This window comes from Schistocerca gregaria, chromosome 8 (genome assembly GCF_023897955.1).
Source record: "Schistocerca gregaria isolate iqSchGreg1 chromosome 8, iqSchGreg1.2, whole genome shotgun sequence".
In the NCBI taxonomy this organism is placed as follows: Eukaryota; Metazoa; Arthropoda; class Insecta; order Orthoptera; family Acrididae; genus Schistocerca; species Schistocerca gregaria.
Genome location: NC_064927.1, coordinates 221,549,216 through 221,568,756, shown reverse-complemented (window position 1 = coordinate 221,568,756; position 19,541 = coordinate 221,549,216). Strand labels below are relative to the sequence as shown.

The following is a 19,541-nucleotide window of genomic DNA, read 5'->3' as shown; positions in this document are numbered from 1 at the left end:
CTACATTCTGGATCGTCACGTACAATGGACAGAAATTTAAAAACCTGAGCTATTATTGTGTAATGTAATGTTTGATTGGAGTCTCATAAACACATAATAGTCATAGTGCAACCGATTATAAGGTGTATGATAATGCGTATCAACTTGTACAAAAGTTTGACAGCATTTTGCTTTCAGACGTATTGCATTCTGTGACAAGTAAAAGTTGAGTATTCATTTCTTTTTACTGTCTATATTGTTTCGAGTAATGACTCCAATGAACTGTACAATTTCATTTGTCAACGTGATTGGAGTAAATGTAACAATGCAATTACAAAGTAAGTGAGAAACACTGTGAATTAAAAGTTTCTTCACAGAACATTAGAAAATAAGACTCTTTGTACCTGTAATGCTTTATTTCACCAGTGACTCAAAGCAGATAGTCAAAAACACATGTACATAATAAGAAAAAAATCATTCGACGCACTGAACCTGAGATTTGTAGAACAGTAGCAACAGAACATCTCTGCGATATGTCGCAGCCGACTGTCAACCAGAGTATTTAACCATAAGCGCAGCAATTGTATGAATAGGAAGCTTGTTTTGTAAAGACCGGTGTCTGTGCGCAGCACAAAATTTGTACATAGTTTACGAGGCATACATTATTGTTTCCTGTTTTTGTTGTCATATGAATCTCCGATCCTAACAGAAGGTAGACGACTTGGATGATGTGGACCGCCCACACTTTGACAGAAGTGGATGCTTGAACACAGCAACATATACCGCATATTTATATCAAGAATACTCACTGTTTGAACGATGTAAGTACATAGTAGGTCTAATTTCGCAAATATTAAAGTGATGTGTACCGTGACAATAAACTTCAATCATTTGTTTCAGGGTTACGCTGGGACTATCCAAGTTTTTGATTTTAATGTTGGTGGTTAGTAGTTTGGCACAAGATTATTACGAACTTCTAGGTGTAACAAAAAGCGCAAATGACAAAGAAATAAGAAAAGCCTTTAAAAAACTAGCTGTAAAAATGCACCCCGATAAAAACAAGGTGAGGATAAGCGACCGTCATTAAAATATATACCAATATGATTAGTTATAGGTGACTTCAAACTTTCTTTTTCTGTTAGGACGATCCAGATGCTCATGCGAATTTTGTGAAGCTCACGAAAGCATATGAAGTTCTAAAAGACCAGGAGTCCCGAAAGAAATACGATCTATTTGGAGAAGATGGTGTAAAAACAACCGGACAGCAAACATATCATTCCTGGAGTTATTACCGGGATAATTTTGGCATATATGACGACGACCCCCAGATTATAACACTGAACAGTGCCGATTTCGGTGAGTTACATTTTGGAATGCAGTATGTTTGCTCAGTCAATGTAACGGTCCATTCAATGACAGGAACATAGAAACATAATAATAAGTCTTTCAAAACCAAACAACACTTTGTTTAAAAGAAACAGACTTGGAGAGGTATAGGGAGAATGGCTATTGCTGACAACATAAGATTTGTCATATTTGTAAATATTGAGAGTACTCAGTTCTTGAATTAAATTGGAACTGTTATGTCCACACAGGTTTGTGGTGTTTTGTTTTTAAAAATTTGTTTTTCGTGCTTGCTGTTAAAATAACTTTGTCCATAATTATTATACTGCCTTACATTTATTTATTTATTTAACCATCTGTGGACATTTTAAAATGTATGGATGTTGTCAGTTGTGTACATTCATATATTTTTTTCGGTTTGTTATTACATGTAGTTAAACATTGTGACATATAAGTTATTTACAATCATTTTTGCTCCTTATCAAAATATTGTGAAACAAAAGCTATTTACAATCATTTTGTACCAAGGAATTCACTTAGGCCTATAGTGTTAAAGCAGTGTTCCTGCAAAAGCAATTTAAGTTTTTTCCTAAAGTGGTACACGTTATCGGTTTTTTTTATTTCCTGCAGCAGTTTATTATACAGTTTTACACCTTCATACAAGAAGCTAATTTGAGTCTTATGTTTATTCTTCCTGTCTAGATGAAGGCAGTGACTTGTTCTTGTACTATAGGTATGAAACTGCTATTTGTGCTATAATTTTCTATATTTTTCATGATGTACCCTATTGTTTGAAATATAAACCCAGTGTGCCCCAGTGCCATTTTCTGTAACACTTCAGCATTTGTATCTCCAGCAGTGTTTGTGCAGGGATATGTTGCAATACTGAAGGGATTGATGATACTTTATTTTGTATTTAACTTTTGCGAAAAATTCACGTACACAGTAGTACATGGGAAAGTCCAAGTGTAGAAATCTGTACAGATTTCCAGTGGTGCATTGAGAATGAAAAAGCATAATTTTGTTAGTATATGGAACAGATAAGCATTAGATACTTGTTTCCATCATAGAGCTCTAAAACACAGACATTTAATGAGTGCAGAGATAAATATTAGATTAAGTCACTTATAATAATAATAAATAATAATAATAAAGCAATGCACTAAAAATTGTACACCACTTGTGTACACAAAACAGAAATAATGTTTGTTGTTGTTGTTGTGGTGGTGATCTGCTTACTGTTTTCATCTCTTGGGCTCAGTCTATGGTTTTTACACATCATACTTCCCCCAGTAGTAAACTGATGATCCCTTGAGGTCTCAGAATGTGTCCTATGAACCAATCCCTTCATTTACTCAATTTGTGCCTCAAATTTCTTGTCTCCCCAGTTCTGTTCAGTACCTTATCAATGGTTACACAATCTACCCATCTAATCTTCAGCATTCTTCTGTAGCACCACAGTTAAAAAATCTTATGTTCTCTTCTTGTCTAAACTTTCATCATCTATGTTTCACTTCCATACATGGCTACACTCCAGACAAACACTTAAACCTGTATTTTATATTATTAAAATTCTCATAAATTTCTTCCTCAAATTGAGGCCTATTTTAGACACTGGCAGGCTTCTTGTATTCAGAAATGCCATCTTTGCCTGTGCTTAACTGCTTTTTATGCTCTTGCTTACCTGTCATGTTATTTTGCTTCTGATGTAGCAAAATTCCTTAAATTCTTCCACTTTGTGGTCCTCAGCTTTTGTGTTAAGTTTATTGCTAATCTTATTTTTGCTTCTTCTTGTTGTTTTCATCCTTTTCTTTTCTTTTTTTCCCAATTTTCCCTCAATCCATACTCTGCCGACTACCTGTTCCACTCAGTATGCCCTGTAATTCTTTTTCACTTTCATTGAGAATAGCAATGTTATCAGTAAATCTTATTATTTGTATCCCTCCACCCTGAATGTTATTCCCATTTCTGAAATTCTTTTATATCTGTCATTTTGACTTAGATGTAGAGATTGAACAGTAGTACTGGAAGACTGCATCTCTGTCTTCTCACTTCCTTTTACTGCAAGCACTTCATTCTTGCTTTTCCATTCTTACTATTCTTTCCTGGTTCTTACACATGCTGTGTATTTTTTTTTCCCTATAGTTTCCGAGAATTTTTAATGTCCTGCATCATCATGTATTGTCAGCCACTTTTTCATGGGTAACAGATCATATGAACAAATAATTTTTTTATAAGTATTGTATCCATTATCAAGCTAGACATCACAAATTCCTCTTCTAAAGCCAAAGTGATAGTCATCCTCAGTCTTCTTTTCCCTTTTTGCATACGTTATTCTTGTCGGCATGCTGTAGGCATGAGTCATTAAGCTCAGTGTTTGATAGTTCTCACACTTATATGCCTTTACCACTTTCAGAATGGTGTGGACAATATTTTTCTGGTGGTATGTTTTCAGACTTACAGACTCTTGAATACTTGTTTGTGTGCCGTTTTCCGCAATGATTTTTAAAATGTTGAAGGAATTTCATGTATGACTTTTGCCTTATTTGATTGCAAGTCTTCCAAAGCTCTGTTAAACTCTGACTTTAATATTTAATCCTCTGTTTTCCTTGGATTCCATGCACTTCATATGTATTTAATTCCTAATTGACATACCTTGCTGTATTGTCTTCTTTTACTGAACATTCTTCTTTCTTTTATTGTTCTTTTGCTGTATGCGGTTTCTTTGGTGTGACTTTCGGTAAAAGTCTGGAATATGGCCAGTGACGTACGTTTGTGTTTCATCTAGGAATATCGTCAGCACTTGCTGGAGGTATGATGGAAACAAAAGAATGTGTATCAGCTGTTTGTTACCTGCCAATAAAAGAGGAACAGGCAGATGGCATGTTGCAAATTAATACATTCGGAAGAAAGGGTGAAACATTGCTGTAAATGAAGGTTATAAATTTAGCTGCTCCTTGTTTGAGTCGTAGCTGCTCAAATTGTACTGGTATCTGCAAACCAAGAACTGAATCAGAACTCGTAATATATTCGGAAAAGCAGGGAAATATTTCTCTCTTCTGCCTTGCTACGCAGTCAATCTGTGCAGAGACACTGAGTAATTGGGTCAATGTTTTTAATTAAATCATGGGAGAATGTAGGTGGATCACTGTGTTTTTAGTTAAATCATGGGAGAAGGTAGATGGATCAATGTTTATTAATATATTGAACATGTGACTCTGTTATTAAATAACATTGAACCATTTACCTTCTCCCATGGTTCAGTTAAAAAACATTGATCTACTTGCTCATTGTGCTCGTGCAGATCGATTGCATAGTCATGTCACCACCACATTTGATACATTTTCATAATTAATTCATGAGACATGTGCCAATGGGCAACATCACTATGCAGAATTAAATCACTTAAATCAGTCCACTTTATAGCACTCACTGCCATGATCACAAAATATTTCTCGTAATACTCGCTTATACACTGAAAAACAGCAAACAAGAAAAAGGTTTCAATTACATCACTAAAAATACATTGCCTGTCTTCTCACCTGTCATTATTTCTGTCAATGAATCATCCAACTGCATTAAAAAAACTGACAACATATGAGCAGTAGTTAAGCACCGATGTGACTGCTGCTGGCTCTGATCTAAACATTAGCTGTGACCTACCTCGCATCTATGTTTGTCTGTCTAACTTCATTGATTGTCCTGATTAGAGGTGTCCATTCGTGTTTAACTGAAATGTCTATTGTGATACTCATTGTCGCACTAACTACACCTGTAGAGAATGTTGCACACACCTCATTGTTCCTCACTTCTGTCTGCATTGATACTCCATTTCGAAGTCTGTGCCTGACCTTGATGTAATTCAATTGGAATCTTCCTGTATCTCCTGGTCTTTTCCTAGTGTACCTCATTCTTTTGTGATTTTAGATCAGTGTTTTAGCAATTAGTAGGTAACATTTATTACAGAACTCAATTAGTCTTTCTCCTCATTGATTCCTACCACCTATCACATTTTCTCTTGTAACCCTGGCTTCTGTTCTTTCTCCAAGAAGTGTGTTCCAGCCACCCATGATTATTAGATTTTCATCTGCCTTAACATACCAAAATACACATTCAGTATCCTTATCTACTTTTTCTCTCTTCGTCTTCTGCATGTGACACAGGCTTATACATCTGAAGTATTTGTGTTGGAACTGGTATGCACTACTTTCTTATTCATGATGAGTCCTACACCCATTCTATCATTTTCTGCTGCTTTTGATATTGTCCTATATTCGTCTGATCAGAAATCCTAAAACTTCACTGACTGCCACTATATTTAGATTGAGCTTGTGCATTTCCATTTTCAGATTTTCTAGTTTCTGTACCACTTTGGTTTCTGACTTTTCATGCTCCAAATTGTACAATGTGACTCTTGTGTTCGTTATTTAATCTTTTTGTCATGATTATTTCCCCCTTGCCATCCCCTCCTGGAGATCTGAATGGAGGACTAATTTGGAATCATTCGGTAGTAGAGAGATCATCATGATACTCTTCAAGTTTCAAGCCACATGTTGTGTGGATATACATTGTGTGTCTTTAATGCAGTGGTTTCCATTGCTTCCTTCACCCTCGTGCCATTGACCATTGTTAAATTTTCAATTTTTAGGACTGTTTCCAATCCCAGGTGTAAGAAAATACCCCAAACATATGTTCGATACACTACCAGTCTGTCCTTCCTCGCAACTCCAATTCCCAAGTTCTATCATCAGAGATGAGAGCTCTGCTTGCAACTCATTCCGATGAGACACAGTCAAATACTAGAGTCAAGAGACAAGTGTGAGATAGTGCTCATTTCCTCTTATATTCTGGCACAGAAAAATACCAATTGTCCTTCGTTGTGACTCACGCAACTAGACCCCTCGTTGACATTAGGAGATGACACTTGTTCCTCTGTGTATTCTACTATTACTTGTTGACTACTTGTAGAGACAGCTATAGAACTTGTTCTTTACTAATCGGCAGAAAACTCAAGGTAGGCCTAATAACTTTTGCTGGATGCTTAGAGGAAAATCAGTTGCCTTGCTCGAATGCGTACAGTCTTCACATAGTTCACTGCAGGATCATCGAACTGTCACTTTATAGTGATGGCTCCTAATGACTCGGCTGCTTCCTGGTGTAGTGACTGTGACTGCTGAGACTGCCCCTGATTGCTTTTTGCAAGGGTTGGAACTTTAATAATGGCAACTATTTATTTACAGTTCGCACAAAATAGATACATGTTTCAAAGTAGCCACCAGTATTGTGTATAACCAGTTGTCAGTGATGTGGAAGTCGTAGGATACTCTTAGCAGTGCCAGTTGTGTTGACAGTTTGAGCGGTGCGGTCTATTGCTCAATGAGTTTGTAACAGTTCAGAAGCGAATGCCATGAAGTGTTTCCTTCAGTTTAGAAATTGAGTTGTACTTACAAGGGTTTAAGTCAGGGGAGTGCAGTAGGGGGGTATCACACTTTAGCAGCCCCATCAGTCAAACAAATCAGTAACAGCTTGCACTGTACATGCTTGAGCATTGTCCTGCAAAGTGATGGTCAGGTCCTGCAGGAAGTGTCATCACTTCTGTGTCTATGCTGTTCCTTTTTGGAATACAACCTACAACCTGCTTCGCTTAAAATGGGCTAACAGGACTCTGTCCCAAATAGCAAATGGAAGCTATTTTAATCCACCTATCTGTCTATAAAAAAGACAGTAAATTGGAAATAGCCATTGTGAAGTTCCCAACATAAAATGCATGGGAAAACTGTAGGAGACATTGTCAGAATCTGCCTTACATATTAATTGTTGTCATTTTGTGAATTCTGGAGATATCATTCCACTATTGACAATGTGGGCCTATTTGAGGTAATTATAATATGGACTCTCTGGTGTGGGAAGTATCTAACAGGCATTTTATTTTATGTGGAGAAATCTCTAGACTGTTTTAAAAATGATATTTGACGTATATTATCCAAAGTCCTTACTTTCTCCTTACTTTAGATAAGACATTGGCCATGTCCTTTGTGATTACATTGATCAGTTATCCCACAGTGTTGTGATGCTACTACAGAAAATGTACATCAGGTGCAGATGACATTTAACAGAGTGGAGGAGCTGGTATTGAAAACTACTATGTGGGAACTATAACCTGGCAACAGACTGCCCAAATCTAATTTCTAGCAATCGGTAGACTTCATGCTGTAGTGATTTGCAGATGTATGTTGCCAATTGTGCAGCGTACTATTAGGTACCGTAGGTACAACCACAACGGAGGGGATCTGTTGAGGGGCCAGACAAACATATGGTTCCTGAAGAGGGGCAGCAGCCTTTTCAGTAGTTGCAAGGGCAACAGTCTGGATGATTGACTGATCTGGCCTTGTAACAATAACCAAAACGGCCTTGCTGTGCTGGTACTGCGAACGGCTGAAAGCAAGGGGAAACTACGGCCGCAATTTTTCCCGAGGGCATGCAGCTTTACTGTATGATTAGATGATGATGGCATCCTCTTGGGTAAAATATTCTGGACGTAAAATATTCCCTCATTCGGATCTCCGGGCGGGGACTACTCAAGAGGATGCCGTTATCAGGAGAAAGAAAACTGGCGTACTACGGATCGGAGCGTGGAATGTCAGATCCCTTAATCGGGCAGATAGGTTAGAAAATTTAAAAAGGGAAATGGATAGGTTAAAGTTAGATATAGTGGGAATTAGTGAAGTTCGGTGGCAGGAATAGGAATGCGAGTAAGCTACTACAAACAGCATAGTGAACACATTATTGTGGCCAAGATAGATACGAAGCCCACACCTACTACAGTAGTACAAGTTTATATGCCAACTAGCTCTGCAGATGACGAAGAAATTGAAGAAATGTATAATAAAATAAAAGAAATTACTCAGATAGTGAAGAGTGACGAAAATTTAATAGTCATGGGTGACTGGAATTCGGTAGTAGGAAAAGGGAGAGAAGGAAACGTAGTAGGTGAATATGGACTGGGGCAAAGAAATGAAAGAGGAAGCCGCCTTGTAGAATCATAGGTAACACTTGGTTCAAGAATCATAAAAGAAGGCTCTATACATGGAAGAAGCCTGGAGATACTGACAGGTTTCAGATAGATTATATAATGGTAAGACAGAGAATTAGGAACCAAGTTTTAAATTGTAAGACATTTCCAGGGGCAGATGTGGACTCTGACCACAATCTATTGGTTATGAACTGTAGATTAAAACTGAAGAAACTGCAAAAAGGTGGGAATTTAAGGAGATGGGATCTGGATAAACTGAAAGAACCAGAGGTTGTACAGAGTTTCAGGGAGAGCATAAGGGAACAATTGACAGAAATGGGGAAAAGAAATACAGTAGAAGAAGAATGGGTAGCTTTGAGGGATGAAGTAGTGAAGGCAGCAGAGGATAAAGTAGGTAAAAAGACAAGGGCTAGTAGAAATCCTTGGGTAACAGAAGAAATATTGAATTTAATTGATGAAAGGAAAAAATATAAAAATGCAGTAAATGAAGCAGGCAAAAAGGAATACAAACGTCTCAAAAATGAGATCGACAGGAAGTGCAAAATGGCTAAGCAGGGATGGCTAGAGGACAAATGTAAGGATGTAGAGGCTTATCTCACTAGGGTAAGATAGATACTGCCTACAGGAAAATTAAAGAGACCTTTGGAGAAAAGAGATCCACTTGTATGAATATCAAGAGCTCAGATGTAAACCCAGTTCTAAGCAAAGAAGGGAAAGCAGAAAGGTGGAAGGAGTATATAGAGGGTCTATACAAGGGCGATGTACTTGAGGACAATGTTATGGGAATGGAAGAGGATGTAGATGAAGATGAAATGGGAGATACGATACACCGTGAAGAGTTTGACAGATCACTGAAAGACCTGATTCGAAACAAGGCCCCCGGAGTAGACAGCATTCCATTGGAACTACTGACGGCGTTGGGAGAGCCAGTCCTGACAAAACTGTACCATCTGGTGAGCAAAATGTATGAAACAGACGAAATACCCTCAGACTTCAAGAAGAATATAATAATTCCAATCCCAAAGAAAGCAGGTGTTGACAGATGTCAAAATTACCAAACAATCAGTTTAATAAGCCACAGCTGAAAAATACTAACACGAATTCTTTACAGATGAATGGAAAAACTAGAAGAAGCCGACCTCGGGTAAGATCATTTTGGATTCCGTGGAAATACTGGAACACGTGAGGCAATACTGACCTTACGACTTATCTTAGAAGAAGAAAGATTAAGGAAAGGCAAACCTACGTTTCTAGCATTTGTAGACTTAGAGAAAGCTTTTGACAATGTTGACTGGAATACTCTCTTTCAAATTCTAAAGGTGGCAGGGGTAAAATACAGGGAGTGAAAGGCTATTTACAATTTGCACAGAAACCAGATGGCAGTTATAAGAGTCAAGGAACATGAAAGGGAAGCAGTGGTTGGGAAGGGAGTGAGACAGGGTTGTATCCTATCCCCGATGTTATTCAATCTGTATATTGAGCAAGCGGTAAAGGAAACAAAAGAAAAATTCGGAGTAGGTATTAAAATCCATGGAGGAGAAATAAAAACTTTGAGGTTCGCCGATGACATTGTAATTCTGTCAGAGACAGCAAAGGACTTCGAAGAGCAGTTGAACAGAATGGACAGTGTCTTGAAAGGAGGATATAAGATGAACATCAACAAAAGCAAAACGAGAATAATAGAATGTAGTGGAATTAAGTCGGGTGGTGCTGAGGGAATTAGATTAGGAAATGAGACACTTAAAGTAGTAAAGGAGTTTTGCTATTTGGGGAGCAAAATAACTGATGATGGTCAAAGTAGAGAGGATATAAAATGTAGACTGGCAATGGCAAGGAAAGCGTTTTCGAAGAAGAGAAATTTGTTAAAATCGATTATAGATTTAAGTGTCAGTAAGTCATTTCTGAAAGTATTTGTATGGAGTGTAGCCATGTACGGAAGTGGAACATGGACGATAAATAGTTTGGACAAGAAGAGAATAGAAGCTTTTGAAATGTGGTGCTACAGAAGAATGTTGAAGATTAGGTGGGTAGATCTCGTACTAATGAGGAAGTATTGAATAGGATTGGGGAGAAGAGAAGTTTGTGGCACAACTTGACCAGAGGAAGGGATCGGTTGGTAGGACATGTTCTGAGGCATCAAGGGTTCACCAATTTAGTATTGGAGGGCAGCGTGGAGGGTAAAAATCGTAGAGGGAGACCAAGAGATGAATACACTAAGCAGATTCAGAAGGATGTAGGTTGCAGTAGGTACTGGGAAATGAAAAAGCTTGCACAGGATAGAGTAGCATGGAGAGCTGCATCAAACCAGTCTCAGGACTGAAGACAACAACAAACAACTATTAGGCATTGTTGAATGCATTGTTGTCTACTTGGTTGGTGAGCTCTACTGTCACTGCCTCTGTTCTTTTTTTTTTTTTTTTTTTTTAAAAAAAAAAAAGAGAGTGGTGATGCATATGCTAACCCATTATAGGCGTTACATTCTACTCCAGTTGAGAAAAGGAAAATGGTTATCAGGAGCATGTGGAAGCTTAAAACACAGGTTTATATTACCTGCACTCAATAATTACAATAGGCCTATATGGAAGCAGAGTTTTTACCCCTTCAGGAGGCAAAATTGTAGTACTACTGATACACACATAAAAGCAGTTGTTGTAATAGTGTAGCGCCATATAGTATATTGTGTGTTCTGGTACATGACCCTGAATGGATGATACAGTAAATGAATTGGCTCTTTCTAAACTTATTGCACAGATACTCATTCCTTCTTTGTGGGAACTTCAGTGCATTTAATATGCTAGACGACTTTGTCACCATGTACTCAACAGCTGAAGCTGTTGAGAGTCTTAGGCCTAGACAAGCTGTATTATGGCCCCTGAACATGGGGTAGAACATGCAACAGCATTTCTGTAGAGTCGTTCTCCAACATAGAGTTTTTCTTTTCTTTTTTTCCCCCTGATTCGACATTTCGCACTCTCAGTACTGGGCAGAGTTAGTGATATTCAGATAAGTGGTATAGTTTCATTTCTTTAAAGTGTTTTTTGAATGATCTAACATTTTTACTTTGCTTTCTTCAACTACTGACCTCTGTTAAAATCATTATGTTTCATAAACAGTATTAGAGAGTAACCATGTTAGCCACATCACTATTTTGTCCATATTACTATTTTTGAGAGAGTCATATTTTATATGAAGTTACTAAAAATGTCCTTGAAAATATTGGCATACACTGAAGTGACAAAAGTCATGGGACAGTGATAGGCAGATAGATAATGATAGTATTGCATACACAAGATACCAAAGAGCAGTGCATTGGCGGCGCTATCATTTGTACCCAGGTGATTGATGTGAAAAGGTTTCTGACATGATTATGGCCACACAACAGGAATTGGCATGCTTTTGATGTGTGGTGATAGTTGGAGCTAGATGCACGGGACATTCCATTTCGGAAATTGTTAGGGGATTCAATATTCCAAATCCACAGTGTCATGAGTATGCCAAGAATATCAAATGTCAAGCATTACCTCTCACCACAGGAAATGCAGTGGCCAACAGCCTTCCCTTAATGACCGAGAGCAGCGATGTTTGCATCAAGTTTCAGTGCTAGCAGACAAGCAAAACTGTATTGAATAACCACAGAAATCAATGTGGGGTATACGATGAACGTATCCCCTTGGACAGTGTAGTGCAATTCGGCATTAATGGGGTATGGCAACAGAGGAACAACGTGAATGCCTTTGCTAACAGCATGACGTTGTCTGCAGTGTCTCTCCTGGGCTTGTGATCATGTCAGTTGTAACCTAGATGACAGGAAAACCGTGTCTTGGTCAGATGAGTCCCGATTTCAGTTGGTAAGAGCTGATGGTAGGTTTCAAGCGTAGCACCAAGTCACTGTGGAAGCTGGCGGTGGCTGCCTACCGGTGTGGGTTGTATTTGCATAGAATGGAATGGACCTTCGCCAACTGAACCGATCATTGACAGGGAATAGTTATGTTTGCTACTTGCAAACTATTTGCAGCCATTACAAGACTTCAAATTCCCAAACAACTATGGAATTTTTATTGATAACAATGCATCATGTCACCAGACCACACTTGTTCATATTTAGTTTAAAGAACATTCTGAACAATTCAAGCAAACGATTTGGCAACTAATGAAACATTTGTGGGACATAACTGAGAGGTCAGTTCTTGCACAAAATCCTGCATCAGCAACACTTCGCAACTATGGTTGGCTATAAAGACAACATGGGTCTTCTAACGACTTGGTGAGGCCATGTCACACCAAGTTGCTGCACTACTCCAGGCAGGAGGAGGTCCGACACAGTATTAGGAGGTATTCCATGGCTTTTGTCACCTCATCATATTTCTACAGGGTGACACAGAAAAATGGGAACATTTCCACAATCCAATAAAACTAAAAGTGATGAAGGAAAGTAATTGCATTGATAGTAATTGAAACCTTCCAAATTTGCCATTTATGAAACATTGATGGCATTTATCATTTTTTTTAAAATTACGCCCTTTAGGTGGTTTCCTGTACAAATGCATTTGTGAACTCTGCTAGTGAGATTCCTCATTGACCACTGCAACATCTCAGCTGGATACTGTGAATTGCATCCCAGATTCTCTGTTTTAATTCATCCAGAGTTCTTGGTCAAGTCGTGTAGACTTTGCTCTTGAGGTAGCCCCACAAGAAAAATTCACAAACAGATAAACCTGGCTCTCAAGGGGGCCAGGGAATGTTACCGAATTGTGAGATCACATGATTTCCAAACAATTCTCGCACATATGCCATTGATTGCTGTGCAATGTGTGATATCGTTCTGTCCCGTTGAAACCAGGCTTCTTGAATGTTTCGAAAGTTGTTCAATGCAGGTGTAACGAAAGTTCATAACATCTCCACGTAACGATCGACATTGACAGTTATTTTGTTTCCCTGTTCATTTGCGAAAAAGTGCAGTCCGATAATCTCATGTTATGAAACACAACACCATACTGTCACTTTACTAGCATGTAAAGGGCACTGATGAACATCATTGGGATTTGTTTGCCCAGTTACGGTAGTTCTGTTTATTCACATATCATGTGAAATGGAAATGTGCCTCATCTGACATCCACAACTTGTTTAGAAATTCATGGTCATTGTTTATTTTTGTTATCATTTCTCGACAGAATCCTAATCGTAACCAGTAATTGTTGCTCTTAAATTGTTGCACCATCTGTAGTTTGTACAGATGAAATTTTAAATCAAGATAAAGAATTCTGAGAACACTCTCCTGTGCATTCCAACCACTGGTACTTGCCTATGAATTGAATGCCATGGGCTCCGTAAGACAGACTTGCATACAACATCAATGTTCGCTGAAGAATTCACACTTCTTGGCCATCCTGTTGGTTTCTTTTTGAGGGCAGAGCCAATCTTTTCAAAGTTATTAATCCAACATATTATCACGTGTTTTGACAGAACAGCTTCATTACATCCTAAATCATAAAAATGTCAAAACTCCCTCTGTGCTGCTACCAAACTATTATTTTTTTATAATACATTTTTATGGCTAATGCATCCTCTTGTCCATTCCACTCATCCATGATTACTGAAATGGTGGAAACTAACTGTCAGAACCCATAGTGTTGCCTCCTGCCCATGACTGCCACTACTTATTTCACACATTTTTGTTATTCTGTGTCACCTTGTGTAATGTGGTTCTTATATAGAATCATGTAGTTTTCTTGCATATTAGAGATTGAAACAATATTTTCTTACTTAAAATATGTAAGATTGTCAGCAAAATTCAGATATGAAATTATTTGAGAATGCCGTAAATGTCTCATTACTTGGGGACAGAAATTGAATGCCATCACAGAGTTAGTATTCCAGTGATCACAATCACCACCAATCTTGAAGTGTAACTGTGGAAAAGGATTCCCTGAAAAATATTTTAAGGGGACCTGTACCTCATAGCCTGTAGTTTCACTAGTGTTTTGAAATTTAGCAACTCAAAAACTTTAGTAGATACTGGAATGGAACTTTAACCACATAGTATGTTGTGACCCCTGTGTGAAAAAAATTTAAAAACTGGAGTATATAGTGGAATGAATTTAGATTTTTATCTTATATACTGAATTACTTGTAATTTTTATTCTAGGTGCAAACAGTAAACCAGGATATTTAGCAATTTGTTGTTTTCTGTACTTTAAAAAGGGAGGAAGGAAGGAAGATTGGGTTTAATGTCCTGTCAACATTGAGGTCATTAGAGATGGAGCATGAGATCAGATTGTGTCAAGGATAGGGAAGGAAATCAGCTGTGCTCTTTCAAAGGAACCATCCCGTCATTTGCGTGGAACAGTTTAGGCAAATAATAGAAAATCTAAATGTGGATGGCCAGAAGAGAGTTTGAACCATCATCCTCCCAAATGTGAATCCAGTGTGCTAATCACCGCACGACCTCGCTCGGTCTATTTTAAAAAAATGATTTTTAAAAATTCCACTTTTCCTCCTAATAGTTTAAGGACATATGAAAGGCTCCAGTTTAAAATATTCAACAAATTGTTGATTAATATAGATCACTGTGTTGGCAAGCATTATATTTTTATTATTTTTATTTTTGTAGCTTTAGTATTGGATGAGATAATTATACCTAAGTATGCAAAAACATTGATTATGGGAAACTGAAGCTGAAGATTTGCATGTCATTTTCCTGTCAGTGATAACACATCAAAACATTCCAACTCCATAATCTTGTTGATACTGAGTACCTTTATCATCTTTTTTCTAGTTTTCTTTCTTTCCCTTGTTATTCTGGTCTCCTTTGTTATACTTTAAGCAGCTCTCCCAGCTTCCACTTGTTGTAGCCCACTTCATGTTGTCCCCAATTTGTATGTCTAGTCTGACTGTTGTTTTTAATTTACTTGTTACTCCACCACTAAAACATATTATGATGTCCATCACACCAACATGAAAAGCTGACATGCCAACAAAAAGAGTTTTTGACAAACATTCCCTATTCCAATTATTGAAACATTCATTCAGATTTTGTATTTTGACAGGTAAATTTTTTTTCCAGGAATCTAGAACCTTAAAGATCTCTGTAGACTGTCTTTAGTTCTACTGTAACATTTTCTTGTATGGAGTGCACATGTGTGTGTTTTTGTCCATTTCTTCACACCTATGATACTTACAGCATGAAGTGTTTCCTTTTGGGTAGAGTCTGTGCAGTGGATTGTTACCAGTGGCTAGTGTGTGATATATTTGCTGTACTGGACGATTCCTGGCAGAAGAGAGGCCATACATCGCACAATAGAATTGGCATACTTACCTCTGTACACACAGGCAAGGTGCTGGACTACGAATGCCTGACAAAACACTCCCAAGGTTGTGCCAACAAGGAAAATGAAAATAAATGTGACAAAAATTTGATTATTTCAGTGGTGGTATGGAACACAAGGAGGCAGTCTCTACTTTTTGTAGATCAATTGCTAGACATAGTGTGTGATTCAGTCACACATTGGTGATGGTGACTCTAAAGGTTTCAGTAGTGTTGTGGCTGCTAAACCATATGGTGAAACAGACATTTAAAAAATGGAATGAAATGTTTAAAGCATATGTAGGTTACACAGGAAACTTTTACAACAACATGACAGGAAAGAATCTCTCTGATGGTAAAACAATTGGTGGACAAGGCACATTCACCAAACTAGAAATAGAAAACCTCACAGAATGTTGCAGCCTAGCCATCGGAAGAAACAGCAAAAATGTCAGTCTGATAAGAAAAGCAATTTAAGTAACTGTAGCAATCTGTAGACTGACAAATATCTAGGTTCTTTTGCTGCACTCTGCATAGATGGATCACTGACTTCTGCTGGGGCGCTATGTAAACGTTTATAATACCTCTCAAATTTGACAGATGGTGTTTGTGGTCAAGATCCATCATGGCACAGAATAACTGGACTGTTTTTCTTCCCTTCCTAAGCATGCCATAAGCAAGGCAAATATTCACTTCACTATGCATTGAGATGACAAAAGTCATTGGATAGCAATATACGCATATACAAATGGTACCAGTATTGCATACATAAGGTGTAAAAGAGCAGTGCATTGCCTACTTAATGATTCACGTGAAAAGGTTTCTGATGTGATTATGGCAGCACAACGGGAATTAAACTTTTAATGTGGAATGATAGTTGGAATTAGTTGCATTATTATAGAATCCAAGATTCATAGTGTCAAAAATGCGACGAGAATACCAAATTTGAGCATTACCTCTCAACTACAGACAACACTGTGGCCAAAGGCCTTGACTTAATGACCAAGAGCAGCAGCATTTGTGTAGGGTTGTCAGTACCAATAGACAAGCAGCACTGCATGAAATAACTGCAGAAATCAGTGTGGGATGTGTGACAAATGTATCCATTAGAACACTGTGGTGAAATTTGGTGTCAGTGGGCTGTGGCAGCAGATGACTGACAAGAGTGCCTTTGCTGACAGATGAAGTCACCTGCATTGTCTCTCTTGGGCTCATGATGATATTGGTTGGATCCTAGATGACTGTGAAACCATAATATGGTCAAATGCATCACGAATTCAGTTGGTAAGAGCTGATGATAGGGTTAGAGTGTGGCACAGACCCTAAAAGGCCAGGAACCCAAGTTGTCAGTAAGGCACTGTGCAGTCTAGTGGTCACTCCTTAATGATGTGGGCTGGTGGGCTGTGTTTACATGGAATGGACTGAGTCCCCAGGTGCAATTGAACCAATCATTGTCTGGAAATGGTTATGTTCAACTGCAGTCATATTCCCAAACAGCGATGTCATGTTACCAAGCCATAACTGTTTGCAATGTGTTGATAACCATAAAATTTATGAGTGCAATTAAACTTCTTCATTTCTGGCATTGTACAATGTAAAATGGTTAAAATACACAGTCGCAACAAGTAGTTTTCAACATGAGCACAAGCGAGACACATAAGTAAAATAATCTACTTTTATCAATGAAAGATGGGTTGAAATAAATCTCTGCTCATAGTACAGTCAATATGTTTTTCAAGATTATTACACAAACGAGCTGCTTTAGAAATAGTGGTGACAAAATTAAATAATGAGACATTTTAGGCAAGGTTTTGTGTTTTTCATGTAGTATGACAGCTAGGTGTTCACATGCTGCATCTGCTGTAGAAATGCATATAAACTTACTGGCTTGGGTAGCTCAGGCGGTAGAGCACTTGCCCGCAAAAGGTGGAGATCCCGAGTTCGAGTCTCAATCCGGCACACAGTTTTAATCTTCCAGGAAGTTTCATATCAGTGCACACTCTGCTGCAGTGAAAATTTCATTCTGGAATGCATTTAAACATGAAAAGGTACTATAGATGAAGTATATATTTTTAGAAATGTGAAGGAACACCGAATGTTATCAAATTGAAAAAAAAAAAGAAAATTCAATTTTTTGGATCCTCGTAACCTCTAGGTCTCCTTTAGTTAGTGTCAAGAAACAAAGTATTGAATGAAGTTTCAGTACATTTCACACTTGTTTGTTATACACAAGGAATTATTTTTACCTTCAGTTTTCTAATATTTTTTGGTTAGAAATACATTATTACATTCCTACTGGACTCACAGGAACAATGTTTGTGGGGTCTTTCCTTGCATTGTGTTTATAGATGAATCTCGTAGTTGCACTCTAAAACACTAATGTCCCCAACTGTAAAACTGTGTGTACAGACATTCATCATTGTCTCCAGCATCGTATGATGAATTGCTTTCATTCAGTGAAAAGAATAAAATAATTTTCAATACTACAGCTTTAGCAAAGTCTAACAGAAATACTTATTCAAAATATTTTCTAAATAGAAGTAATGCTGTATTTTCAAACACATCACTTTCTCTCGAATCAAAGCTCAATTTTCCAGTGTCATGTTGAATTTAAACACCAAAATGTCACACTTCTGAAATACCAGTGGCATGATGTCTCTTCCCACACTACATGTGAATGCAAGAAAGTCCTTATTGGTACCCAAGACCATCAAAACAGGAGGAAAAAGGAAACTAGCTAAGCTCAAAATCTAAAACTATGGATTATATAGAAGACGTACGGGTTGTAAAAGTACTCAGACTTTGTACTGAGAATATTTAACCACTTAGGCAACTCCACAGTATCCCCATGGGAATAATTGTTCAGAAATTCTTTGCAGGCACAAGAGTTACTTTACACCTCCAGAACACTGCTCATGGGTGTTATTTTTATTTTTTTTATTTTTATTAAAAGTGTGCTGGAGATCAGATCAGACCAGGGTTGAGGAAGAAGTGTCTGGATTAAGATCTTCAAAAGAAATCCTTGCATTTGTTTGTTCTTTGGTCATGTGCATTGTTGTGATAGAACTAAATATCACAGGGCCCCATCTTTTGTTCATTAATTCTAGATTACTTCAAAATGTTTAGAAAACCAGCCTCCAACATATCTCTGTAGTTTTTGTTTACCATCTTATTTTAAAGTGCAACTCTGGTGATGTAGCAAAGGCCACTCCATTTTTCATTCGCACCCTTTGTTCTTTTTTGTTATGTTCCATTTAGGCCTGCATTAGATCACTTAGCTCTTAATTGTGGCAAGCTTGCCACTCATCTCAGTATTCAGACATCCTGGGTCCTTTCACTCTAGTCTCTGGACACATTTACCTCTGTTATGGACCAGAGAGAATATGATGTTCTGTTGATCATTCTGCACTGATCTGTTGTGAATATTGTGATCACTTAGTAATTGATCAATTTCTTTCCTAACCAGTCATGTCCATTTGACATAAGTCGCTTTCTCTCCACAGACAGAACTGAAGATAGTTGATGTGAGTCTTCAGTTATCCATCCTGACCATATAACTCTAGAAAATTAACCTCCTCTTTTCCTATTGCTACTGTAAGGCACTCAGTGGGTCGGTGGAGTTCCTTGTTGTGTCTGATCTTGCATACATCATCGTGTTTGATAAAACCTATGACCTTTCTTACATTCTTTCTGTCTTTTGCTTGTATTTTCCAGATTTGTACCTTTCTAACTATATTCGTGCATTCTGATTTACAGACTATGTAAGATCTTGGTATGGTACTGTGGTTTCAGAGTTTTGTTTTGAGGGAAAGGGATTTAGAGCTTTAAATGTTACTACAGAGATCATATGCACTCTCCAGTTTGATGCATCTATTGTTCATG

General features: G+C 37.8%; 1 protein-coding gene across 1 annotated transcript in view; it reads left to right on the top strand.

Annotated features, from left to right (window-relative positions):
- Nucleotides 1-278: 278 nt before the first annotated feature.
- The window catches only part of LOC126284208 (dnaJ homolog subfamily C member 10-like), a 112,282-nt gene continuing 93,019 nt past the window's right edge, over nucleotides 279-19,541 (top strand). Inside the window, exons 1-3 of the mRNA XM_049982975.1 lie at nucleotides 279-800; nucleotides 880-1,042; nucleotides 1,122-1,335. Of these exons, the coding sequence (XP_049838932.1) occupies nucleotides 799-800; nucleotides 880-1,042; nucleotides 1,122-1,335 (379 nt within the window). The 5' untranslated portion in view covers nucleotides 279-798. The remainder of the gene's footprint in view (nucleotides 801-879; nucleotides 1,043-1,121; nucleotides 1,336-19,541) is intronic.